This window comes from Alternaria ventricosa, assembly GCF_023758065.1.
Source record: "Alternaria ventricosa strain BMP 2768 chromosome Unknown scaffold_10, whole genome shotgun sequence".
NCBI lineage: Eukaryota > Fungi > Ascomycota > Dothideomycetes > Pleosporales > Pleosporaceae > Alternaria > Alternaria ventricosa.
This window is the reverse complement of record NW_026055690.1, coordinates 752,082-777,323: the sequence shown is the minus strand read 5'-3', so window position 1 is coordinate 777,323 and position 25,242 is coordinate 752,082. Positions and strand designations below refer to the sequence as shown.

The following is a 25,242-nucleotide window of genomic DNA, read 5'->3' as shown; positions in this document are numbered from 1 at the left end:
GACCAATTACCCACCACACGCCTCGAATCTGCGCCGTGTCGCGAGGAAAGAACACTACCCGCCAACAGTAATGGCATAATCGCCGCCTCCACATCTGAACCACGACTATATACGCTCCTTACCCGTCCCGACACAACAAACAAACCAACGCGGAGTCGCTCCTGCCATGGCGGTGCGCAACACGACACAGCCTTCCTTCAACTTCCTCACCGGCGAGGAGGAGGAGCCTGCGCCCGCGCCTGCGACTGCCAAACGAGAACCTTTGCGCGAAACCTTTCGAACCACACTACGAGCCTCCCAAAATGCGCCGCACACGATCGTGCCTTCGGATCCGATCAATGAAGATCTCCGCGCCCAACTCAACACGGTGCGGTATGAGCTCGAAACCGCGAAACAAGAAAAGGAGATGATGAAGTTGGAGCATGCGCAAGAACTCCGCGACGCCCAGAACCGCGCCGATGCCGACTTTCGCAAAGCGCAACAGGTCGAGGCGTCGAACAGCATGACCGCGAAGAAGTACGATGCGCTGACCAAGGAGATGGCCGAGGCACAGACAAAGGCTGCGAACGAGCGGCAAGCGCTCGAACGGCGATTGCGGGAGAGTCAAGAGAGGGCGCAATCGCTACAAGAGGAATACGACGAGGTCAAGGAGGAGTTGTCGACGTCGCAACGGCAGAACGAGCACAGATACAACACCCTACAAACAGAGCACAAGGCGCTGAAGGAGAGTGTGGAGGAGATGCACGCAGATCTACAAGCCAAGGTCAATGCTCTACAAACGTCACAGAAGAAGCTTGCGCAGAAGGAGGAGGAAGTCGGCCAGATGGAGGCTGAGGTCTTGCGCCTGAAGGCCATTACAGGAGACGCCGAAACACTGGCTGTCATCAAAAGGGAACTCTCCGATCAAGTCGCACACATCAAGAAGCTGGAGACCCTGACGAGGGAGCAGAATGCTGAGCTTAAGCAGTACCGGAAGCAACACAAGGCGATTGAGGTGGTCGAGGAGGAGAAGAGGTCACTGCAGACAAAGCTGCGCATGATGGATGACTTAGAACGGCAGTTGGGAGAGGCAGAGCTGAGGAAGCAGGTCCTGGAAGAAGAGCGCGACTCATGGACATCATATCTCGAGGCCGAAGCAGAGATACACGGCGAAGTACTCTTCGAGACACCTCAAGACCTCGCGCGAGCCTTCATCCAAGAGCGCATTGAGAGGACCGATCTTCTCAACAGGCTGGGCGAGATCAAGCCTGAACTCACTGTCAAGGACGCTACCATACAAGCACTCGAAGAGGAGAAGGCCAAACTACAAGCGGAAATTCAGCAACTCAAGGCCGCCGGAAACACCGCTGCGACGAACAGTGCCGATTCAAAGGTACGAGCGCGTCTCGAACGACAGAAGGCTCTTGCAACCAAGGAAGTCGACTTCCTGCGTGCTCAAGTCAAAGCTTTCGACGACGAAGAGCGTGAAATGCAGCCCGACACATTCGATGCTGCGAAGTCCGAGCGCATAAAGGAGCTTGAAGATCTCGTCGACCAATATCGCAAAGAGGTCGATACTCTACAACAAGAGTTCAATAACCTGGAGAAACCTGCGCCTGCGACAACAGGCCAGAAGCGCGCTCTCGATACAGAAGAGAATGACGAACGCGTAGGCGAACTACGTCGGAAAAACCGCCAACTACAAGACGACCTCCACGCCCTACAAAAGAAGCAGAAGCTTGTCGAATCCGAATACAAAGCCCAGCACTCGCAGCTGAAGAAGCTAAAAGAATCCTCACGAACACGCGTTCTAGAGCTCAAATCCAACCCCACGGCCGACGCCGAAGCCCTCAAACTGAGCACCGTACGCAATCTCCGCGAAGCCAACGCCCAACTCATCGACCAGCTGGAGAACCAAATGACACCCCCCTCCACCGTCCCCGCAGCCACCCTCGACGCCGCCCGAGACGAGCTCGAAGAAATAAAAACCCAGCTCGCCTCCTCCGAGAAGAAAATCAAGCGTCTCAAACAAATCTGGGCCGCCAAATCCCTCGAGTTCAGAGAAGCCGTCGCTTCCATCCTAGGCTGGAAGTTGGATTTCATGCCCAACGGGCGTGTCAAGGTGACCAGCATGTTCAAACAAGCGGACGAGGATGGAGAGAACAGTATAGTGTTTGATGGCGAGAACGGAACGATGAAGGTATCCGGTGGAGAGCAGAGTGTGTTTGCGGGCGAGATACGCGATCAGATTGTGTATTGGGTTGAGGGCAGGAAGGAGATTCCTTGTTTTCTTGCTGCGCTTACGTTGGAGTTTTGGGAGAGGGGGCCCGGTGGGCAGACTATGCATGGGTAGGTGGTTAGAGATGGAGGTGGAAATGGAGATGGAGCGGGTTTATGTGTATGGTATAGCGATCTGACGCTTGGTTCGTCGGATATAATGATGATTTCAGAGTAATGATATAGGTCCACCTCTTCCAAAATCGTTCCCAATCTCCAACTCCTTCTTGATTGTCAAATATATCACACCATACCCAACCTCCGCATCTCCCTCTCCATATTCTCATCCATCTCCGCCCTCCTTCCCCACCACTCCATGTTCCTTTCCCCGTCCATCTGCCCGTTCCCTCTATCGACCTTCCTCCACCACCAGAACCAGCCCATGACCCAACACCATGCGAACGCTACCATGATGAGAAAGTCGTAGCATAGAAGAGAGACTGTTACGCCTACGACCCAATCATGGTGTTCTGGGGGGAGATCGGTTGGTTCTCCGAAGGCGTTGATGGTGGTGGATTCTGTAGGGTTTGCTGTTGGTGCAGTCGAGGATATTGAGATGAGTGTGAGCGTAAGGGTGTAGTGCTCTGCTTCTATGGTCGTCGGAGTGGGCTCCATCGCAGTGGTGAAGGTTGTGGGTGACATCGCCTCGATTGGGGTATCGGAGGGCTGAGTGAGGTAGATGAAGATGGGCGTGGTGAGTGTAGATGTACGCGCCGTGGTAGCATCTTGGGCGAGTACCAATGCGCCGCCGGTATGATTCATGAAGACGAAGAGCGCGAGAACAGTGATGATAAGCATAATGATGGTGTCAACTCTGCAGAGTAATGAGGATGTGTGGTCTCTGCTTGGGTGGAATATGTCGGTAAGGACTGTGGTGCGAGGAGGCAGAATAAGGACTGGAAAGAATAGAATAATCAAGGGATAGCATAATCTCAAGAAGCACTCAAATAGATCGATGAGAAGAGAAACGCACAATGGTTATGGAAGTGTGGTGAGGGTGGATCGGTGGTGGAGGCAAGCGAGCTATTGTTCTCGTAGCCGTGAAAAGAAGCTTATCATATATACATAAAATTGCCCTCCTTCACCTCGAACGCCGAAACCCTGCTACAAGGCATATATTTTCATCATATTGTTCGTCATCATTGCGCCTTGTCCCAAGGCAGCGCAAATGTAGATACCCAGTCCTCAACCTCCTTCTTGAGCTCGATGATCTCGGTGATGTCCTCGCCTTCACCAACGTACTCCTTGAACGCGGCTACACTGGCGGGGTTCTTGCGACCAGTGTCTTCCGCCTTCTTCTTGGCGTCCTTGTCGAGCTTCTGAGTAATTCCGACGGCGCGGTGGACGACGTCAGCCACACGCTTGAAGTCCTCGGTCTGGAAGCCACGAGTTGTCATGGCAGGAGTTCCGAGACGCAGACCACCAGGCTTCATGGCGGACTTGTCACCGGGGACGGTGTTCTTGTTCGACGCGACGCCGACAAGCTCGAGAATGCGCTCTACTCGTGCGCCGTCTACGCCGCGGTCCTTGAGATCGACAAGGACAAGATGGTTGTCAGTGCCGCCCGAGACGATGTTGTAGCCGAGGCCGCCGTTCTCCTTTGAGTCGCCGAGACGCTGTGCGAGTGACTTGGCGTTATCAAGAACCTGTTGTTGGTAGTCCTTGAACTCTTTGGTTGAGGCTTGTTGCAGAGCTACAGCCAGAGCAGTGATGGTGTGGTTGTGGGGTCCTCCCTGGTGTCCTGGGAACACCGATGCATTTATAGGGCCCTCCAGGTCATACATCTCCTCCTTGCCCTTCTTGTCGACCTTCCGTACGCCCTTGCGGTAGAAGATCATGGCGCCTCGCGGGCCTCGCAGCGACTTGTGTGTAGTGGTGGTGACGATATCGGAGTGGGGGAACGGAGAGGGAATGACGCCGGCGGCAACGAGACCTGAAATGTGAGCCATATCGGAGAGGAGGTATGCGCCAACATCGTCTGCCAGCTTTCGCATGCGCTCGTACTCGATCAACCGACTGTATGCTGATGTGCCCGCAACGATGACCTTTGGCCTGTACAGGTGAGCCAGTTCCGACATCTTCTCATAGTCGATGATGCCGGTCTTCTCATTCAGCCTGTATGGGAGAGTCTCGTAGTATTTGGACACGGCGGAGATCTTCTTGGTGGGTGTTTGGTATCCGTGCGACAGATGGCCTCCGTGGGGTAGATCGAGACTGAGGATACGGTCGTGGGTGTTGAGGACGGCGGAGTAGGCGTAGAGGTTTGCGGGTGATCCAGATAGGGCTGTATCGTGTTAGAAGAAAGTTTAGCAGTTTTGTCGACTGACTCACGCTGGACATTGACACCCCATTCTTCAGGGCTCAAACCGAATGCCTTGAGTGCTCTTTGCTGACATAGGCGCTCGGCCTCGTCGATGTGCTCGTTTCCTCCGTAGTATCGTGCGCCTGGGTATCCTTCCGAGTACTTGTCTGTGGCGCCATGTCAGCTTTGGGCTGTGGTGCGAGGATGCGCACAACGTACTCTGCATCACACTGCCGAGCGCATCGAGCACAGCTTGCGATGTGAAGTTCTCCGAGGGGATGAGGTTTATGAAGTGCTTCTGGCGGTTCTTCTCCTACAATAGAACTACTGTGAGCTTCGTCTTCGTATCTGCGACTCGGGTATGTGGCAACGAACCCTGTTGATGATTTGGTAGACGGTGGGATCGGCTTGTTCAAGATCTTGGGAGAGGATCTGCCTATTGTCAGTATTTCTGCCCGCTTCATCCTGCTATCATAAGCTGCACCTTTTGCTGCGCATCCATACTTGTCGCATAGCCCCGCCATTGTTGTGTCTGTATTCTTGCATGGTTGGTGGCAATTGAGGCGGTGGAGCGGGAGGTGAGCTGGCGCAAAGGCACTCTGCAGGCTGCTCTGAGGTTCGCCATGTTGAGTCGATCTGGTATACACAGTGGAAGCGTGGCGCGACCTTATAAACGTGCTCGATGGCAGCCGGACTCGTAGTCTCAATGAGGCAACGAAACGATGGGCCCGCTTAATCACGGACTAGGGCGGCACTGGCAGGGGTCGTGGCCTCGGCGCCGTTTCTCCGTTCTCCGGCGGTAAAATATCGACGCTTCCGTCTCGCGACCTCTCTTCTTTTCTTCACGTAACTAAACCCGAGATGATATGACTGCTTTCAATTCAGCTGCATCCTCACTTGGCTGGCGCAAGCTGGCCGATGTGGGAGCTGTTGACACGCCCCGGCACCCACCACCTAGGGGGACGAAAAAAACTATGATCGGCTCGTTACGTAGGAAGCGTCTGTTGATGCTGCTGTGCTGTGTCCGGCGCGGTACGGTATGGAGCACGAAATGTATAGTGCTTCCACTCAGTTCCGCTGTCGTCGCCTTGTATGTAGCATTCCAATGTAATCGTTGTTGTCATCACGTCTTGTTGTTGCTCATACGAATTACTCACCATGGATGTGCCACACCTCAGTATGACGTCGACTATATTGACTCTACACCTTCACATACGCAGGCGAAGCGAGAGACGTTCACTTTAATTCTCAGCATGCACAATTGCTAATCGAGAAGCCGAACGCGGAACTAGGTTTTGCTCCTGCTAGATAACACGGCTGTGACACAAGCTTTCCACTCACTTCTACCCTGGCCCTCAGAGAGACCCTGATGGACTCACGACAGTACCACCTGGCAGCTCCTTCATACGCAGACTGTGATGGATTTCTGACAAGTGTCTTCGACGTGCGGTCTCGGACTTCGTGCACGAAAGACAGGTGGCAGCCTGCACCCAGTCTCTGAGATCGTAAGAACTTCTGAGCATGGATTAAGGACATTGCCCTCACCTCTTCCAACTGACTGCCAAGGCTACTAGTAATTAACCTTAGCCTGGAAAGCGCGCGTGGCACCGACCGTCACTGCCCTAGACGCGCTTTCTCTGTTTACTGACCCCACGTCTACTGTATTAACCCCATCTTGACCGTAGCCGCAACCTCTGCCTCTACCTCTACTTCTAACAGCGGTCATCTGACGGCCACGCGAGAACCTGTCTTACACCGCTAACAACCTCAACTAGCAAGGTGTCCGCATATAAAGATCCCACCATGGCGCCCAAACTCAAGACACCGAGCCTGCCTCCTCCAACAACACCCCAGAGTCGCGACTCGAGTCCAGAGCTAGGTAGCCCTTCCAAGATCACGCAGTACAACCAGAAGACTGGCCGTCCGGTTCGAAAGAGCGCAGGCAAGATTCAAAAGGTAGCAGGCTACGTCGATTTCGAAGACGCCGACTTTGACGCCTTGACCGAGAGTGAGTTGAGCGAGTTGAGCGACGAGGAGGACGAGGACGATATGAACCCGCGCAGCCGTCTAGACAAGAAGAAGAAGGGCGCACTGAAGCGCAAGCGCAGTCCCTCACCCCCGTCTCCGCGCCTAGAGCCCGTTGTCTACCGCCAGGAGCTCGATGACCTCACCGACAACGAAGATGCCGGCGCCTTTCATCGAAGTGCTCCAAAGAAGCCGCCTGTGACCCTGCAATTCAACGTCCCGCTAGGCTTTCACGGTCCACTCTTCGTCAAGCTCGATAGCACCCTCCTACAGACCAACGAGTCAGGCAAACTACATGAGATGCAGCCACGTAAATCAAACAAGTCCCATGCTACAGGCCCGCGGCCAATTGGAACGTCCGCGGTACAAAATGCAGGCTTCACAGATCTGCCGCCCGAGCTAAGGAATACCATCTATCGATACCTTTTCGCTCGCAAAGACCAGACTTCGAAGCTCAGGATCCCGTTTACCAGACACAATGATACCAAGAACAGCCTGACGAAGTCTGGTCAATTCCTCAGGACCTGTAAGGTGGTGCATAACGAAGGCTGTTCGATCTTATACGGCGAGAACACATTCTCCTTCCACCGGCACTACGATACTCGTGGACCCTACTGGGAGCCAGTACCCAAGGAGATCGGTTACCAGGACGTACTGCATTTTCTGAGAATGATCGGCCCCGAGAACATTCAATACCTTCGCGATGTCAAATTCGTTTTCGATGACGCACGCCCAAAGGACACACCCTATGCCCGTTCCAACGAGGAGCGCCGCTATCTGAACGACGACTACCTGGCGAACTGCCTCCGCATCCTCCGCAACGCCAAGCTCCGCAAGATCACAATGTACTTTGGCGGACGTCGGCAACTGGGCCGTACCGATGTCAGGTTCTTGGGTTACCTGGAGCAGATCAAGGCCGACGAGGTGGTGCGGGAGCTCGAGAAGTACCATCACAGTGCCGATAGATTCTTGAGCACGTTCGCCTGGAATGACCTGAAAGAGATGATGACGCGCAAGGACAAGCTCTACGTGAAGGAATAGCTCAGCATTCAAGCTGCCTCAGATACCATCTCGCGGCATACCACACTACACATGTACCTTGCGGTGCTATCACACTGGGATCACAACTGCCGGCTCCTACCACTTTCTAATATTCACATTTTCCTAGCTTCATGTTGATGTTCACATTGCTTCGGCAAACTTTCGGTAGACCTAGCGATTGCTTTCACTCGAGGAGTACTATACATGGCGAGCAGGCGTTGCATGGCTATGATTTGTGCTGGAGGTTCATCTTGTACAATTTACCCCCGGGCCCATGTTTCCTATCTGTCAGCGGATGACGTTGTCAGGCCCTGTTTGGCGACGGTACAGGCACTTCCTGCAGCACATCACATCAATGTATTTTCCCAACATAAAAATCCAAAGCATTAGATAAAAAGTCGCTCGTGTTGTCGTGATGATTGGTCCAACCCCTCATTATCATTCCTCGATATTACCGCCAATGGCACGTTCGTTCGGGCCCCAACAAGTGCACCGACGGCTAAAATGCGACATCCCCTAGCCCCGACCCCACCAGCTATTTCTCAGCCAGCCTGCAGCCGCGCAACGTGTTGAACCATGGGACAAAAGATGTACCTTGCATAAGCGAGCCGTGCGAACGCCTGCTTAATGCGGTACGCGATGGTGGTGTGGCTGCAGGGCAAATCATATACAGTAACATAAATCGGGGCAAGCGACGGGAAAACGTTGTCAACGTGAAACATTGCTGCACGTAGCCGCTGCCAGTCGTTCTTGCGCATGCAGAAAACAATGCACCTCGATGCGTTCGTTCGTGCATGCATCCCCTTACCGGGCTGGAGGGTACGGGCGGAACACGATCTGGAAGGTGGTCAGAGTCCTATTCAGCCTCTGTATACTATTTGGGCGAAGTTGGTGGTCGAGTTCATAAAAGTGGTTTGATATAGCCGGTTTGCCCGATGAGCTCCTCGGACAGGATGTGGACAGCACGGGTCAGGGCAGTGATTCAGTGGGGATACTGTACGCGATGCACGTTGTGGATGGTCGGTGCGGGAGGTACGTCAGCGATCATGTACGGAGACCACGGAGATTTTGTGGAATAGGCTAGAGCGGAGGGTGATGTGAGGAGTTGGCACTTGGTGCCCGTAGCTTTTTGGCATGTGTCTGTTCATTCATATCGTCGATTCGTCTAGACATCGTCATCGTTCGGTCCGGTGAGCGGTTCTATTTGATGCGCTCCTCGGGATTGCCGAGCATGTGCGTTGAACCCACTTATGCCGTCTTTCCTTTCCGCTTCTTGAACTCTTCTATCCAACCAGCTGTCTTGTCCTTTGGTAGCACACTTATCGTTACCAGGCCGTCGACGATCTCTGGCTTTCCGCTTCCAAGTACTTTGCCTAGGCTCATCTTCTTTCCTACTTTGATCAGACCGCCGGCTGCAGTTTCCATGTAGGACTCTACGTTATCGATGGTGTACTCGTGCTTCTCGTCCCATGGCAGTGGGAAGATGTAGTCGAGGTGTTCGTCTAGCTTCTCTTTCTCAGAGAACGCCTTGATGAAGTCCGACTGCGAGTGCATGGGATACAGCAGTATGACTGGCACCGTGAGTGTTGAGGATGGATCCAGACTGTTCTCCAGCTTGACAGTGGCGTCTTCCAGATCTGGGGGCTTCTCCGTGCTCCGCGTGAGGATATTTCGGCTCCTCAAGGCGAGTTTGAGTGTTAAACGCTCTGATGCAGCCTTTTCTTCTCGTTCGCGACGCGCCTTTTCGACGGATTCTATGTACTGCTTCCGAGCATCGATCTTGGTCCTGAGGGCCTTGAGAGGGGCGTTGTCCGCGTCTAGGGCTAGTCCTCTATCACATGCCCAGGCTGCTTCTTGTAATTTGTCTAGTGCTAGACCAGCAGTGGCTGATCTGTAGAAGGCCTTGACATTTGCGGGGTTGATCTTAAGCGTTGATACGCAATCTTGAATGCAAGAGCGATAGTTTTCTGCCGCGTGTCAGCAGACCATAGTCGAAACTTTGGTGAAGAAGCCATAATGCCTGTCTTCAGGGTGTGCTTGCAAACTAACTCTTCTCCAAATTGCACAATGCTCGGTTGACATAGACAGCCTCTGCAATCGCCCTTTCCTTCTCCGCCTCCTCCTTCTCGTCAAGCTCCACGGGAATAACGTCAGGACCTTCCGCATCTGGATCAGGGTTTGTTTGTGGTCCTTTGAGCGCCGCTATTGCCTTGTCGTAGAACTCTTTCGCGTCTGTCCATTGCTTTGCCCGCGCGCATTCGTTGCCTTGTTGGCGGAAGTTCTCAGCGATTTCGGCACGGGTTCCTTCGTACGCCATCGCTTTCAACGCCTCCAGCGCCATGTTCTCGCCTCCCTCGCCATCTGTTTCATCTAGACTGGTCATGAAGATTGGCATACGGTTCATCTCTTTCAGCAAATCGTCTACTTTTTTCGATTTGACATCAGCCATGGCAGGTGGCAAGTCTGCAGACGCCGCCGGTGGGCCATTTTGATCTGGTTGCGCCATGTCGCCCGTGTTGTTTCGAAAATTTTACACCTGTTGTCGCAAACATCACGATATGCTCGCTGTGACTGTCTGCTCGAATTTTCGGTGCATGGTCGCTTAGTCACGCAATGGCGGGGCTGCTCACTTCGGGAACCCTGACGTCTGAACTGGCAGTCACTGGCTGCCTGCGACCGCGCAGACGACTAACCCAGTCACAGGGCACCACCAGCCACCCGCCTACCAGCTAGTAGAGCAAAGCAAGAAGGGATGGCGCAGGACAACGAGAGGGGCACGCTAAAATAGGGTGAGCCGGCACCGGCGCTTCCGCGTCATGCTATATCGTCTAAGCTTCTCGTCCACGCCGAAGGTTCAGGGCGCTGGTAGCCGATTACGACGCAAATCTCCTATTTGCTTTTCTGAGACGACGACGAGATTCAGTAGGGCCGAGCAACACCGACTGACACCTGACGAGGCATACATTGTGCGACAGTTGGATCGTGAGCTGTTATGTCGCGTGTCGGGTGGAATCATGGAATGTTCTGCTGATTGCCAGGCCGCCGTATTGCGCCCTCAGCTGTCCGCACATCAGGCCCACTCTCCGCTGGTGGACCAAGTACTCCTTGTTACACTCGGGGTCCATTATTCGTGAATCCCATCGGCGAAGTATCGATTCAGAATGAAGGTTGCAAGCAATTCCACCACATGGCAAGGCTGTTTATTTGGGGGCGTTCAACGAAACGTCAATCGATCGCGTTCAGGATGCCGCTTGCACGTCGCGCGACGCCTTCAAACTGTATCTTCCCGTCCGCGGGGGATTGCCCATTTGACAGGCTCTGCCTGGCCAAAGATCAAACGTCATGGTAGCGTGGATCTTGCTCTCGATTTGTTGGGGTAAGAAGACGGCCTGCGATCTTCGACTTTCACATGCGCCGAACTACTTACTCAACTACCCCGAACGACCATGACTGCTGACTGCTACAAATACACTCTGGCATGATAACTAGACATCTCGCAAAAGGAACTCTGAGGCTGAGGTTTCTATTACTTTCAACTTGTAGAATTGCGTCGTCGATCTGGACTCGAGTTCGGCTCCTTTGCGCCGCCAAGAGCGCACGGATGAATCCTTTCGTCTCAAAGTAGGAAGTCGACTACCTCTGCTTGACTCTCACCTGACTCGGCAGTACAGGATAAGGCTGCTCATTCATGCAACTGCCTACCAGTATGGCAATCCATATATGCCTCCTTTTTGAGGCTTCCAACAGGCATGGGATTGTCAGACCGAGACGTGATCAAAGTATCACGATCGATGTTCTAATTACAGGCGATGGTCATAACCTAACGGTACCGCGCTGGCGCGCCGGAGCGTTGGGCGCCATCGAGAGTTTGATAGCTCGGACCGGGACACGAACGTGCCACTTGGTCCAAAGCTTTCCACAGTGGGCCAAGTTTGCGGCGTGGGCAGAGGCTGAAACCCTGAATCACAGCTCATCAACAACGCCAGACTACGCCGGAGGCATCCAGAATCACTGATAGGGCAAGGCATACGCGGAGCTTTGGACGGCGATAATATCCATCTAGCAAATTACCGTCCACGCAACTTTCGTCTGAAGCCAGGTGCGCCCAGGGTCGTATGAACTTGCGCCTCACATCTGCTGATGCTGCTCCTCTCGCGCGTCTGTCACACCCCCTTCGTCAACACCGTTACTGCCACCCGCATTCGTTACCACCTACCCCTTGTCGGGTCATTTCCTTCACCTCGCTAAGGTATTGGCCGTCGTCGCGGGACGCATTCAAGGGAACGTTGGACCTAAATGCGCAGCCAATGACGCTTGGCTGAAAAGCGGAAAGCGGATGGGCCTGAGCCAATAGTGTCCCTGTAGTCCAGGGGACCCTCGGCTCAGCCTGCATGCAGGGATACTTGTGCTCGCTAGTGCGGAGATGTGCATAAGCAGATGGACTCGGACATCGAAACAAATTTGAGCAGGCACAGATGGGGTTTGATTGATCCCAGGAATCCTATTCGTGCCTTTGGCCATAGTCCCGCCTCCTCTTGGACTGTGCGGACTTGTGCCTGCGTTCCGGGATCCTAGCTGATGCATGGGCGATCACAGCGATTTCATGCTCAAGTTGTGCCTGTCCCTCCTTCTCCTCCCTACGCTCCGTGCCGTTGACGACACACGGGTATCATTCTCGTAGGGCCCGCTGCCCGTTGCTTGACAGTTCTTTTCTTACCATCAAAAGTGTTTTAGCACGCGCCATTAGTCGCTTTCTCCATCTCATTCGCATCGTATGTATGGAATGAGTTGAGCACGTTTCTTTATCTATCGACTTTCACCATTGTCACGTCATTCCTTTGAACCGTACGTACGCGCCATAAGTTCGTGACTGAACCCGTTCGTTACAATAGGACTCGTCGCAAAGCCACTTGGTACTGACCTTCTACTGCAGCATTGATACCATCCGAACGCTGCCGAACCGTCGATATACCTACCCCACGTAATTCGATCCGACGCTATACACTATCCTTCAAGACGACTCCCGCTATCCTAAGTAGCTAAGCATTCAACACCCGATCGTATCACAAAGCACTCGACCGGTACGTGAACCATTGCCAGGTCTATTGGCGGTCGACACAATCGCTATTGTTACGACAATCAGTTGTGGAGGCGCATCGACAAAGACTCCACAAAGTCACCCCTGGCTACGGCAACCAAAGATGCCATCGACATATTCTGACTGTACTCCAGGCATGTGTTAAGCTATACGTATCTACAGCACCACTTCGTTGTGGTTCTGAACACCCTACTACATAATACACTTCCTGGCCTAGACAACGCGCCCGACATGGCTACCGACTACTTTTCCGACCACGAAACCTTCCTGACCAACCACCCGCTTCCCACTCCCGCTGGAACCCCATACAGCTTATCCCGAAGAACCTCAACACACGAAACACCAGGCAGCGATGTTCCCAGCTCACCACCACCACTTCCGCAAGACAACAGTTCTAGTTGGGACGATGCTGCCAACGACGAGAACATCTCGATCCTCGACCCACGCCGCTTTACTCCGACCTTGCACGCCAACCTAGTCTCTGAGATCCTGAATCTCCGCCGGGAGCTCGATTCAAAACACAGGTTCATCGATGATCTGGAGACGAACCTAGACACAGCACGATCCGAGAACGACGTCCTTGCCAAACAGCTTTCTTCGTCCAACAAGGAAAGCAAAGCCGTCAAACGTCAGCTCCAGCACTTCGAGACTGAAACACTTGCTGCATTAGAAGAGATTGCAGGTGAAAGAGACAAGTTCAAGGAGACCAATGCCGACTTGCGAGAGAAACTAGCTGCAGCAGAAAAGAGGACAAGAAGCCAAGATGACGACTCTACCAAGGTGCACGACATGTGGGCTCGCGAAAAAGAAGAGTGGGCGGGAGAAAAACGAATTCTGGAGCGACGTGTTCATGTGTCAGAGACCCGCTTGAGGATGCTTTTGGACGAGATCGCTATCCAGGAAGAAGCTGCCAATGAGGAGGCTGGTGTCGAAAGTGAGGCAGAAGACCCGAGCAAGGACACTGGTATACCAGAGAGCGACGCAGGAAGCGTACGTTCATCGCCACAGCGAAGGTCATCCACACGTCTTGGACGTCATTCCAGGAACAGAAGCAACAGCAGTTACAGGAGCATCGGACGCAACTACCGGATGTCGTTGATGAGCTCTGATGGGTATGGCAGAGGCAACGGTCTTAGTCTTGCAGACGAGCTCACATTCGACGAAGAAGAGGAGGAGTTGGATGATCTGGAGCTTGACTCGGACGACTTCCCTGAAAATGAAATGCGGGCTCGAAGAGTTCGCGAGTCGCGACAATCGATGTTACCTGACGAAAAAGCAAAGCGCATCCTAGGATTAAGCAGCGAAACCCAGCAAGTTACATGGGATAGCCCTGTCATGGCTGCCGATGATACCGAGCCGCGGAAGTCGTCATATGAAACGGTTCAATCGTCAGTAACATTGACGCCTCGCGACATTACGCTCGTCTTCCCGCCAACACGACCAATCTATGTCGACACCGGTGTGCAACCGTCGCCTCCACCATCACCTGCCAAGTTGGTCATGGTGGAAGCGACGTCGCAAACTATTGAGCCATCTGTTCAGACCAAGTCGAATGATTTCCCATCTACTGCTGCTGAGGTTGAGGCCAACCAAAGTCGGAAGCGTGTTTCAGTACCCTTGGCTTCCAGCCCGCCAGTCCATGCCAGCCCTGAAATTTGCACAACGACCTCAAGCTCGGTACAGACAATCGAACAGCCTCTCAGTCCGCCACCTACGCCTAGGATTCCTCAGCCATCAGACAAAGCACCCTTGTCACCAGTCTACCAAACTCAGCTCGTGTCTACGGCAACGCAGACAGACTCGCCGATCGAGCCTGAAGTAGTACCAGAGAAGCCTACTAGAGCTCCACCGCCAGCTCCGATAACAATTCCTTCTATTGCTATCCATGCTCCTACATCCGCTCCTTCATCGCCCAAGGCCCCTATCCTTCCTCCAGGAACCAAGACTGTCTCGACTCAAACCACCGGCGACCTGGTCGCTCCAATGTCTTCGACTGCCATGCAGACTGAGCCAATCAGGATTGATCAGAGAGCGGTGAAGCTTCCTGCGCATCTCCTTCCTTCTGCGATAACCTCCAAGCCTGGAACTCCTGAGGCAGATCACGTCAAGACAATCAAGAAGGATTCTAGCGATGCCGAGAACTCAACTCTCAAGACCACGTCTCGTCAGGACTTCATTACTCGTCTTGAGAAGGCTGCTGAGAAGAAGGTTGAGAACCGTTACCCAGGAAACAACGACAATGGACCTTTGTCACGCCAGCTTCATTCAGACATTCTCAACCGACCCTTCCGAACGAGCAGCCTTTTCGCCGGTTTTGATGGACCTTCGTCTGATGAAGAGGACGACGACGCGGACCTGAGCGACGACGACGACTACAGGAGCCCACAGTTCTCTACCCCAATGCTTTCATCGCGCAATGCAAAGAGCGGACGGCCAGTGAACCCACCTACCCCCGTTCCTGAAGACAAGGAATCCACGCCCATGCCTAGGCCATCGGAGGATTCTGTCAACAGTGTATCCATAGCGTCTAAGCGTAGCTCGATGGAGAAACCCTCCAGAGTTGGCAAGGCACAGCGTAACTCTATCGGCCGCCAGCCCAGCATCCGACGATCTGCCATGATCCACAGCGGAACCGCAGCGCACAACATTCCCAAGCCACCCTTCCCGGTTCCCACACGATCCAGCTCTCGCAACAAGCCAGTGAGTAAGAGCGAAGGTTCGCAAAGCCCAACCCCTCGAAACAGTGGCTCATACGCTGGTCGTCGTCCATATGGCGTGAAGCATCAGCGGAAAGACAGCCTACGCAAGGTGCGATCCGCTGCTCCAGTCTCCAAGGGCGCACGCTCTCGTAGCAGATCACCCACACTGCCTGCGACTCCGAGCATTGCCGACACATCTTCAATCCCTCCACTACCGAGCGACATTGCCAGTGCAAGTGGCTTCCGCCACCGACACCAGCTATCAAATGCAACTGCAGCGACAAGCTACACAGCCAACGGATCTACCAACACTTCTGTCTCGCACACTAGTGTCGTCGATGCGATCGCTGCAGCCATGATTGGAGAGTTCATGTGGAAGTATGTGCGCAAGAGGAAGACTTTTGGTGGCCCTGACACGCCGGTGGATGTCAGTCGAGCAGCAGAGGAGGCTTCTTTGGCTAGCCATGGTGTGAGGCACAAGCGTTGGGTCTGGATCTCTCCATATGAAAGAGCCATCTTGTGGAGTAGCAAACAGCCAACGACTGGGTCCGCGTTGATGGGTAAGAGTGGTCGCAAGCGTAAGTCTCTCGAGTTCATGTCACTTTCTATCTACTAACATACCACTAGTCGTCATCCAGTCTGTTCTCGATGTCGCCGACACCTGTCCTGCCCCGAAGAACGAGACGCTCTTCAACCGCTCTATCCTCATCCTTACTCCCGCTCGTGCGCTCAAATTCACCACCTCGTCCCGCGAAAGGCATTACCTCTGGTTGACGGCCCTTTCTTTCCTCGCCCATTCGAGCGCACCCATGCCAGATCTGACTTCCTTGCCACCGGTACCTCCGCCGGTCGACGAAACACTTCAACGTCAACAAGGTGCGACACTGCGCCGTAGTCGTGTCCAGGACTCTGTGCGTCTCGCCAAGGGAAGGACGAACCCAGTCATGGCTCGTTACGCGGCTCAGGATGAGCCAATGCCTAGCTTGCCATCTCTTGCTGGATTCGAAACGGCTATGCCCGACTCTGCCAGCCCTCCAACTATTCCTCGTGGCCCACAGCACGGCAGGAAGAGGAGTTCTACCGGACCAAGCGCGCCTCCTCCAACTGTTCCCTTCCGCAGTTTCTCACACCAGCATGTACCGTCGGTCTACTCCAACGTATCATCTGATATGTACAGTGCCGGCGTACCTCCATCCGTACCCTCGTCAGTCTACAACCCCAACAGCGGCGCCATGAGTTCGCGAACATCCGAAGCCAGCACGTCGACTCGTCAACACTTCTTCGACACCATGGGCACAGTCCGCATGGAAGCCTTCATCGACAACGCTCTCGGCGACCCCAAGCAGCTGAGTAGCTACGGCGGACGAGCACCGCACATGCAGCACCGTCGCCGACGCGGCAGCAGCCAGTGGAGCGCGAGCACGCGCGACCAGTCGAACCGAGGCGGCGGTCTCTTCGACTTCGACGCTAACGATCCTTTCCGTGGTTTCTAAACAACGCACTGCACTTACGACTCGCTCACGTGTGACGGGCATGCTTTACGGTCGCTCGGATGTCTTCCACCGCCTGTCGCCCATTTGTTTTTCGACTATCTCCATCTTTCGCTTGTACCGTCTTATTTCTCCCACTGCTAGGGCAACGACCCATACGACTCAACGTCATTGTGCGGAGGTCCCAGCCACCTCGTCTGCATCTTTCCTACCGTCACTCTACTTCGACCCCCCTCTTTGTATTCTCCCACTCGCTCAACAAACCCTAGGGGCCTGACTGCAAGGCTAGAAAGCGGTTGTGCTCGCGCGCATCTTATCACTCGTACCGCCTATTGTAATGTTTCTTCTCTCGGCCGGCTTTCGCTGCTGCGCACCATTGATACCCCTCTCGCTACCTTTACCTTGTGGTGGTCTTTGAGCGACCTTTATCTCCTTAGTGTTTTCCTTTGCACGAGCGTTCTATATCCACTTTGTCTTGGTTGGAGATGTAGCCTGGGCGAATTCACTCGCTAGTTGGTGGGGATGGGTAGGGTTTAGCCTCAGGGGCAATGATCCAAGTTGGTAGTTTGTGAAGAATCCTACAATCAATACCGCTATCTATGATACTCGATCTGTCTGCATGTGATGTTGTAATGCGAGTAAAGCTATGCCCCCCGATCCCGGCATACTTCGGCGTCCTCGCACCACTTTCCAGCAAATTCTCACCGCAGCCCCACCACGGCCCAACCATGCAAACCACCAAGTCCATCTCGTGTTGCGGTAACCATCAATATAAACTGTGTTATTTTCCATCGCACCATCAATCAGTCAAGCAACTCGCTTACAATCGGTTTTGTAGTGTGCGTAGATCCTCTTCCTCACTTACCAACTTGCCCCCGCTAATAACCATCCAGGTAGCGGTTATCACTCCGGATTCTGATCTCAAAATCAGTGTCTTCCGGCAACCCCGGTTCGATTCCGGGCAAGACCTCTCTTTTTGGATCCGTAGAGGCCGTGGGTAGTGTAGGAAGACGTGGTGGGATGCGTGGTGGGCTGTTGGTGGAGATCGAAGCTTTTTTTGGTTTCGGGTATGTCAGACACACCCAACTTTTTTTGGACATAGGGATCGGATTGCAACGCGAATTCGGCGATGCACTATGTATTGATACGTGCTTCTAACTGTCTAAGGTGCATTGCATGTTGATGCGATAGCTGGATATACTACATTCTTGAATCGTGTCATTTTCGTATCAGAAAGTATCGTTTTGCCTGATGCATGCATATAACACACGTTGTCAATCCCCTTGAATGTATATTCCTAGCTGTTACGACTATCTTTGATGTTCAAAATAGCACAAGTTGCTATGTTGCGTAAGGCTCGCTGCATCGCACTCCCGAAGTTCATGTGCCGAAGTTTCGCCTTTTTGCCCCCACCCCTGCCAACGAACACATCCTTCAAAATTGAATGGATAGTACTTAAAAGCTACGTGATATATCCCTCTAAAGTATCAATTGAGGTATTTTGGAATGAAATTCGTGTCTTCAATCTCTAACCCAAAATCTACCAAAAAAAAGTCCAAATCCGCCCACACCTATTCACTGCCCACCCCCGCAACAAAAAACGAAAGCACTACAGCAACTGTAGCTGCTCTTGACTCATCGGAGGTTTGAACTCCGGACCTTCAGTGTCCTAACGGGTGGCTTTTGAGGCCCCTTGTTAGACTGACGTGATAACCAACTACACCAACGAGCCCTGACTTATAGCAAGAGGTAAAATAGTAAGATTTATGTAGTTATTCCGCGGGCCGTAGTGTCAAAACTGAGGGACTTGTTAGACCTGGAAATTGTGCATTTGCTAGGGCGAAAAGGGGGGGTTGAATGTGGGCAGCTCGCTGGAGCTATAGCCACTTGGCCGGGTGGGGAGCTATCAGCTTACTACAGAAGCACCCTGATACGAGGGGCAACGAGTCTTCATTAAGGTTACACTGGTATACATCTTTACTACATCACGTCGTATTAACATGACGTTGAATAAGTGGTTGTGGTTATTAAAATGTATTGACTCATGACGGTACCTCGATAGCTTAAAACAGCAACGCGGAGACAACGTATAACATCTATCGCTACAATGACAACAGCCTCTCACAGGTAAAGGTGCCTAGAGCTTGCTGCCTGCTAATCTCCTCTTCTCCTTCTCCTTGTCCCTCAACAACCGTCGTAGAATCTTGCCAGACGGCGACTTTGGAATCTCGTCGATGAATTCAATACCACCGCTGATCCACTTGTATCGCGCCTTGTGTTCTTCGACGTGCTTTTGTATCTCGCGAGCGAGGACGCGGTCGTTCTCTTCGAGGCCGACTGACGGTGATTTGACGACGAAAGCTTTTGGTACCTCTCCGGTCTTTTCGTTGGGAATCTGGATGACGGCGCAGTCGTTTACAGCGGGATGCGTCAGGAGGTGTGCTTCTAGCTCTGCGGGTGCGACTTGGTGGCCCTTGAATACTGTTAGTATTTGTCATCTTATACAAGGAGTGGGGAACGTACCTGAACCTTGATGAGTTCCTTGATACGGTCGACGATGAAGACGTGTTCGTGACCATTTGGCCCCTTCTTGAAGACAGCTTCGTCACCAGTACGCATGTACCCATCTTGGAACGTTTCCTTGTTGGCCTTGTCGTTGTTCAGGTAGCCCAGTACAACCGAGGGAGATTTGACGAGCAACTCGCCAGGCTGATCGTAGCCAGTGATCTCGGTGCCCTCAATAGTAACGATCTTGCACTCGATGCTAGGCAGAAGGGAGCCGGATGAGCCGAACCAGATGTCGTCAGGAGAGGATGAGGATACAACGGTGCATGTCTCCGTGAGACCGTATCCTTGTCGTATCTTCCACGAAGGAAAGATCTTCGAGAGATCCTCTGCGGTTTCTTGCCCTAACGGTGCAGCGCCAGTAAAGATCGACCAGACAGAGCTGAGGTCGTACTTGTCGAGCAGAGGCTTGTTCTTGGTCATGAGAATGATGATCGGTGGAACTAAGAACAACGAGTTGATCTTGTAGTCTTGGATCGCTTGAAGAGTCGATGCGAACTCAAACTTGGGAAGAACTACGACACCATCTCCACGGTAGACGTTTGCATGGCAAATGACAACCAGGCCGTAGATATGCGACATAGGCAAGAGGCCCAGGGCGATCTCGGTGTAGTCGGATTGGTTTCGTACGTCGTTGATGATCGTGTCTCTGTACGGCTTCTCGTAGGTAGTGATTTGCACTGTGTGTGGTTAGCTAGTATTTGATGCGATATAAGAACATGCTTACTTGTGTTCGCGATGACGTTCCTGTGCGAGATCATGACACCTTTCTGTGTAATACGTTAGCATACAGTTGCGCATACGCATAATACATTCACTACTTACCGGTAGTCCTGAAGTCCCGCTAGAGTAGCAAAGGAACGCGGTTCGCAGAGCTCCGTCGCCTTTCTCCCAGTTCAGCTTTGGCAGACGATCAAGCTTCTCGCCCTCACGGATGAGATCGTCGACCGTCTTGAGCCCCTTTGGTGTTTTCTTGCCAGCGAACGATTCGGGCACCTCCAGTATGTATATGCGATTCTCGGGGATGCCGCTGGCCTTGGCCGCCTGTCGCGCGGTGTCCAAGAGGGGAACGCAGGTGAAGAGGGCTTTCGCGCCGGAGTTCTTCAATTGGTATTCGAGTTCGGCGGTACTGTATGCGGCATTGGCGGGCGACTGGATACCACCTAGACGATGCGTGGCCCATGCCAATGGGAGTGTGTCAATCTAGCTAACGTCAGTACCGTTACAGATCTTACAGCCTGGAATGCTTACCGTGTTGACGGAGAAAACAGCGATGACCTTGTCCCATTCAGTCGCCTCGTTAGGTTTGAAGCCAAGCTCCTTTGATAAGCCACGGGCAAGAGCCTCGACGCGGTCTCGCATATCCAAACACGAGTATGTCTTCCCGGTCAACCCGCAGGTGAAGGGGTCGTTCGAGTAGCCGAGCGGGTGGCGGCCATAGTGCTCATCGAGCATAAAGTCGCAGATGGGAATCGAGTCTGGCGGATCGAATGGGAGCTGCGGCACCCATGAAGGAGGATTGAAAGGCATGTTGAGCGATATCTACGCGTACGTCAGTATGCGCGAAGTCTTGGGACGGATGCAGGAACTCACCTATGGTAAGCCTCAATTGGCGATGCAGGGAGAAGACAAAGGAGGAATCAAAACTCGAGCTTTAACGCATGCGCCCATCTTCCTGAATGACGTTAGCATCATCGGATGCCGTGTCTGGTCGGAGCCGACAGCTACTGCCAGCCCCCAAATGTGGGGAAAGCTGGGGTACCGAGGTCACGTCTCGAAGCGGCCAAAGCTCTCCTTGACGCCGGCCTTAGCTCGGAGCCAGCAAAACGCGACTCACCTCCTCGACCCAGACATCAAGAAAGAAATAATTGCTGCGTGGGACCGAGTGTAATCAGAAGTCGCAAGCATGACGAGTCGCTCCAGGCTTGGCTGCTATCGTGGAAGTCGCTCTTATCGCGATGGAATACAGCAAGAGCCATCCTCGACCCTGCCTCCGCGCTGGCAGCCGTCTTCACTGTCACCATCTCCAACGTTTGCCCACTCTCACTGCGTCGCCCAAGTGAGAGCGTCTCAGCAGAGTTTTCCGTGACTCTAATTGCAGCTGTCTTCCTATTGTATTGTCGCAAGAACCTGAATTGAATTTCTATTGTCCGCATGACGCGATCCCACCACCTGCCACTCCTGACCTCACTCTGTTGTTTCCAGACTTCAATTTGTCTTTCTTGTCGCTCCAACTATCGTTACTGAATATACAACTCGCATCTAACAGTAAACGACTGCTCGAATCACTCATCTCTCATGGCGTCCCCAAAGCGCAAGTCTGACGACAGCGATTTCGACTGAGAAAGTGCACCCGGAGCGAAGCAACCCAAAACCACACCCGAATCAGGGACCGCTGAACTCCAGAAAGATCTCGGTAACTATGGTAGCGCATCTTCCCAACGCCCGACACGAGTGAGAAAACCACCTGAAAGATATATTAATGCGCCGCCTCAGCCGTCAGCCATCAAGAAGAAGAAAGCGACCTCGGCCAAGGCCAAATCATTTTCGAAGGAAGCTTCAGCTACGTCAAGGGGTGCTTCTCATCAGATTCAGGCTGAGGTTCCGGCACCTTTGGACACAATTGCCAATGGCATCGACAGCTCGTCACAACTACCGGAGAAAAAGTCCAAGATAGTCTGTCTCAAAATCCCGGTCAACACGTTCACACGCCAGCGAAGCCAAAAACACGAAAACGAAAGCTCTGGTAGTGAGCTATCGTCCCCGCCGGGATCTTTGCCATCAACTCCAGTTTGTAAAACCCTCGAACTTTTCGGTCATCAACCTAATGAGCAAGCAGGTTTCTGCCTACGATAACACACGGAGCTCTTTTCCGCTGGACGGACAAGGCCAATGTGCTCAGCGTATACTTGGACCCGTACCGGCATCGAGCCAGGATTTCACAACTCCATCTGCCTCGCAAGAAACCGTCCTAAACCAGACACCCATATCGCAATCATGGGAACCGAATACGCCGGAGGACAGTATGCGCGACGCCCCAGGCTTCGTCAATCACGCGCAAACACCACCTTCGATGCTGTCGAAGGAGGCCGATAGTCGCTTCGCATACCTTACGCCCGAATCAGCTATCCACTATGATCCGAGTGTCGTACGTGGCAAGTCGGACATTGAGCTTGGGAACGGCCAGGTGCCTGGACAAGACTCATGTCTAGCCCAGCCCATACCGCCTTTGGGCTTGACCTGCGAAAGGTGTGGCGCAGCTGAGCATGGAGAGCATGACTGTTCCGCGTCTATTTCTTTCCCCGACAATCGAGATCGTGACGGACAAGTCGAGGCTTGGCTTCGAGCTGGCGATTCCGCCGACCAGACAAAGCCGCCTTGTGCTGACCGTATTGGGCCGATGCCCAGTCTGTATGCGGAATCAGACGCAACAACAGATTGCGACGGATTTGTGGGTTCTCCCGTCGGCGAACTATTCAACGTACCCGACAACAAACACCTCTCTGATATTACCGAGCGACTCATTGCCCAGCAGAACAGAGGTTCGAACAAGCCAGAGCCGCACGGACAACCAGAAGTTTGGGCAGATGGACGGCAAGAGATCTGCGAGACGCTGCATTACTATCGCGCATACCAAAGCGCCTGCTACTCAACTGGCGGTTTTGTGAGAGGCTTCATGTTCGACAAGGTTGCCCATACTCGCGACTATATGGATACTAATGTCGTCATCTCACGAGCAGGTGGTGGCCTCGCGAAGGACATTGACTCCGGTGAGATGAAGTCAAAGAAGGACCAAGCTGAAGACTCAGCTGCACTAGGCTTGAGGAACTGCATGCTTCACTACAACCCAGTCGTCATCATCACTGGAGTCGACAACCCCAACATCCCATCAAAGCCACCGCATCAGTATTGTGTTCTAGATCATTTCAAGCCCACCCATATCTGGGCTGAGAAGAGTGGTAAAAGCAAGATTGTGCGATACCGATTTGAGAAACTGAACACTAAGAAAGAGTCCTGGTGGAAAGAGAAGGATTCACAGGAAGTTGTAGAGCTTGGCTCGCTACCACCCCCAGTTGAGAAGATATGCGGAACCTGCAACGTAAAGTCTCAACAGATATACCTGAACGGGTGGATGTGTCTACAGCCGACTTGCGCCGCCTTTTGGAAGACCCTTATGCCAACACCAGGACCCGGAACGAGCACGTCAGCGCAAGAGCCAAAAGAAGCCTCTTTGGTATACGACCCACGCTTTCTTAAGCAGAAGACTCCTTGGCACAATGACGACCACGATTGCCCTCTGGTCTCTAACGCTGCTGAGCTTTCAGGACACTCTATTCCCGGTGAAAATACATCCGTCGCATTTTGGTCTGGTATTGTTTGCCCTGGTTGCGGACGCTGCACATCTCGTCTGAACTGGACAAATTGGGAGTGTTCCAATGTAGCATGCCAGTACACGAGGACGCCTCCGCACACGCTCATCCCCGCGCTATCGCTTCACGACCCGTTATGGCCAGTCACTAGCAGCTACACGCTGTCTAGGGATACAATGACACCTCTTCTAGGACTGAGGGTATCATTTGAACATGGATATCGCATCAATCGTTATGAGTTACCCGGGGTCAATGGCTTCATCACACACATGATCGCCAACAAGACAGTGCTTGAGGAAGAAGGTGGACCAGATGCCATGTTCGAAGAGCTCCAACAGACGGACATCGGACTGCAGCGACGCTCTATGCCGAACGGTCAGCTCAAAGGACCAAACTACTGCCGCCATTTCGCAGTCAACTATGGCATGCCATATAAGTTCATCGCAGCGACAGCATCTCGCTCCTTCGATGGAGCCGCTCGTCCAATAACCAGCACTCGCAGTCGTTTGAACTGGGCGGCCAAGTTGCTCTTGACACAAGAGACTGGGAATAGCATGGAAGATGTCAATCAGAAATGGCAAGAGAAGGAGTTCAACGAAGTTCTAGCACTGGGATACTTCGAAGAACAAAAGATCAACTACCACGATGACGGCGAATTCGGCCTCGGTCCAACTATTGCGACTCTGAGTTTGGGTGCGCCAGGCACTATGCGGATCCGCATGAAAGCCCGTCACTACCACGGTATATCTTCTGTCGCTGGTCTTTACGATGATGTTGCGCCAATTCCTGGATGCGAACACTACGACGCTCGTCTCGCACTTCAACCTTCGCTCGATGCGCTCAAGATATCAGACTCCAAGGCGTACAACGCGAGGAGGAAGCAGATACCCAAGCAGTTGAAGCTCAACAACCGAGGCAATGCGAGGGACGCGCTGACGATGCAGCTCGGTCATGGCGATATTGTCATCATGCACGGTGCGGATGTACAGAAGTATTATGAGCACGCTGTTGAGCACTCAGGTAAGCTGCGGTTTGCGCTTACATGTCGGTACATCGATCCCAAGTCGCTGAAGGCTGAGGATCAGCCCCAGTATGAGGTTGGACCGGACGAGGAGCGATACGATGGATCAGGATTGATGTAAGGTTCTGTGAACGATGTCGAAGTGGGATGACGGAGAATCTGGGTTGGACGCGGATTAAAGCGACATGGATTTAGATAGCGTGTTTGAAGAGTAGTCACATCTGGAGGATACCATGTTATCATACGAAGGTGGACATGTCTCATATCTTATACGGGTCTGCTCTGGATCTTGGTCATTAGATATCTATCAACTCAAGCTTGTTCGCAAGAAATTACGCTGAGGCCAATGTTCATGTCAAGCGCGCTTATGCAAGT

The 25,242-nt window shown here is 53.0% G+C and overlaps 7 protein-coding genes and 1 non-coding gene across 8 annotated transcripts; 4 read left to right on the top strand and 4 right to left on the bottom strand.

The window, feature by feature from the left end:
* Positions 1–166: 166 nt before the first annotated feature.
* Positions 167–2,332, top strand: J4E93_006339 (uncharacterized protein; the record flags this gene model as incomplete). The annotated part of the gene is made up of 1 exon (XM_049344254.1): positions 167–2,332. The coding sequence occupies one exon, from the start codon at positions 167–169 to the stop codon at positions 2,330–2,332; it is 2,166 nt and encodes a 721-aa protein (XP_049198689.1).
* Positions 2,333–3,395: 1,063 nt separating this feature from the next.
* On the bottom strand, positions 3,396–5,104 carry CBS2 (Cytochrome B translational activator protein cbs2; the record flags this gene model as incomplete). Its single annotated transcript, XM_049344253.1, has 5 exons — positions 3,396–4,540; positions 4,588–4,725; positions 4,778–4,871; positions 4,934–4,990; positions 5,063–5,104. 5 exons carry the CDS (start codon positions 5,102–5,104, stop codon positions 3,396–3,398), a joined length of 1,476 nt encoding a protein of 491 aa, XP_049198688.1.
* Positions 5,105–6,361: 1,257 nt separating this feature from the next.
* Positions 6,362–7,624, top strand: J4E93_006337 (uncharacterized protein; the record flags this gene model as incomplete). The annotated part of the gene is made up of 1 exon (XM_049344252.1): positions 6,362–7,624. One exon carries the CDS (start codon positions 6,362–6,364, stop codon positions 7,622–7,624), a length of 1,263 nt encoding a protein of 420 aa, XP_049198687.1.
* A 1,248-nt stretch (positions 7,625–8,872) lies between these two features.
* J4E93_006336 (uncharacterized protein) lies at positions 8,873–10,073 on the bottom strand (the record flags this gene model as incomplete). The annotated part of the gene is made up of 2 exons (XM_049344251.1): positions 8,873–9,591; positions 9,674–10,073. The coding sequence occupies 2 exons, from the start codon at positions 10,071–10,073 to the stop codon at positions 8,873–8,875; spliced, it is 1,119 nt and encodes a 372-aa protein (XP_049198686.1).
* Positions 10,074–12,953: 2,880 nt separating this feature from the next.
* On the top strand, positions 12,954–16,914 carry J4E93_006335 (uncharacterized protein; the record flags this gene model as incomplete). The annotated part of the gene is made up of 2 exons (XM_049344250.1): positions 12,954–15,999; positions 16,049–16,914. 2 exons carry the CDS (start codon positions 12,954–12,956, stop codon positions 16,912–16,914), a joined length of 3,912 nt encoding a protein of 1,303 aa, XP_049198685.1.
* Positions 16,915–18,542: 1,628 nt separating this feature from the next.
* Positions 18,543–18,643, bottom strand: J4E93_006334. Its single transcript has one exon. It is a non-coding gene; the product is annotated as a tRNA-Val (tRNA).
* Positions 18,644–19,048: 405 nt separating this feature from the next.
* J4E93_006333 (uncharacterized protein) lies at positions 19,049–21,006 on the bottom strand (the record flags this gene model as incomplete). The annotated part of the gene is made up of 5 exons (XM_049344249.1): positions 19,049–19,384; positions 19,435–20,156; positions 20,204–20,246; positions 20,302–20,679; positions 20,728–21,006. The coding sequence occupies 5 exons, from the start codon at positions 21,004–21,006 to the stop codon at positions 19,049–19,051; spliced, it is 1,758 nt and encodes a 585-aa protein (XP_049198684.1).
* A 1,297-nt stretch (positions 21,007–22,303) lies between these two features.
* J4E93_006332 (uncharacterized protein) lies at positions 22,304–24,988 on the top strand (the record flags this gene model as incomplete). Its single annotated transcript, XM_049344248.1, has 1 exon — positions 22,304–24,988. The coding sequence occupies one exon, from the start codon at positions 22,304–22,306 to the stop codon at positions 24,986–24,988; it is 2,685 nt and encodes an 894-aa protein (XP_049198683.1).
* Between the last annotated feature and the right edge of the window lie 254 nt (positions 24,989–25,242).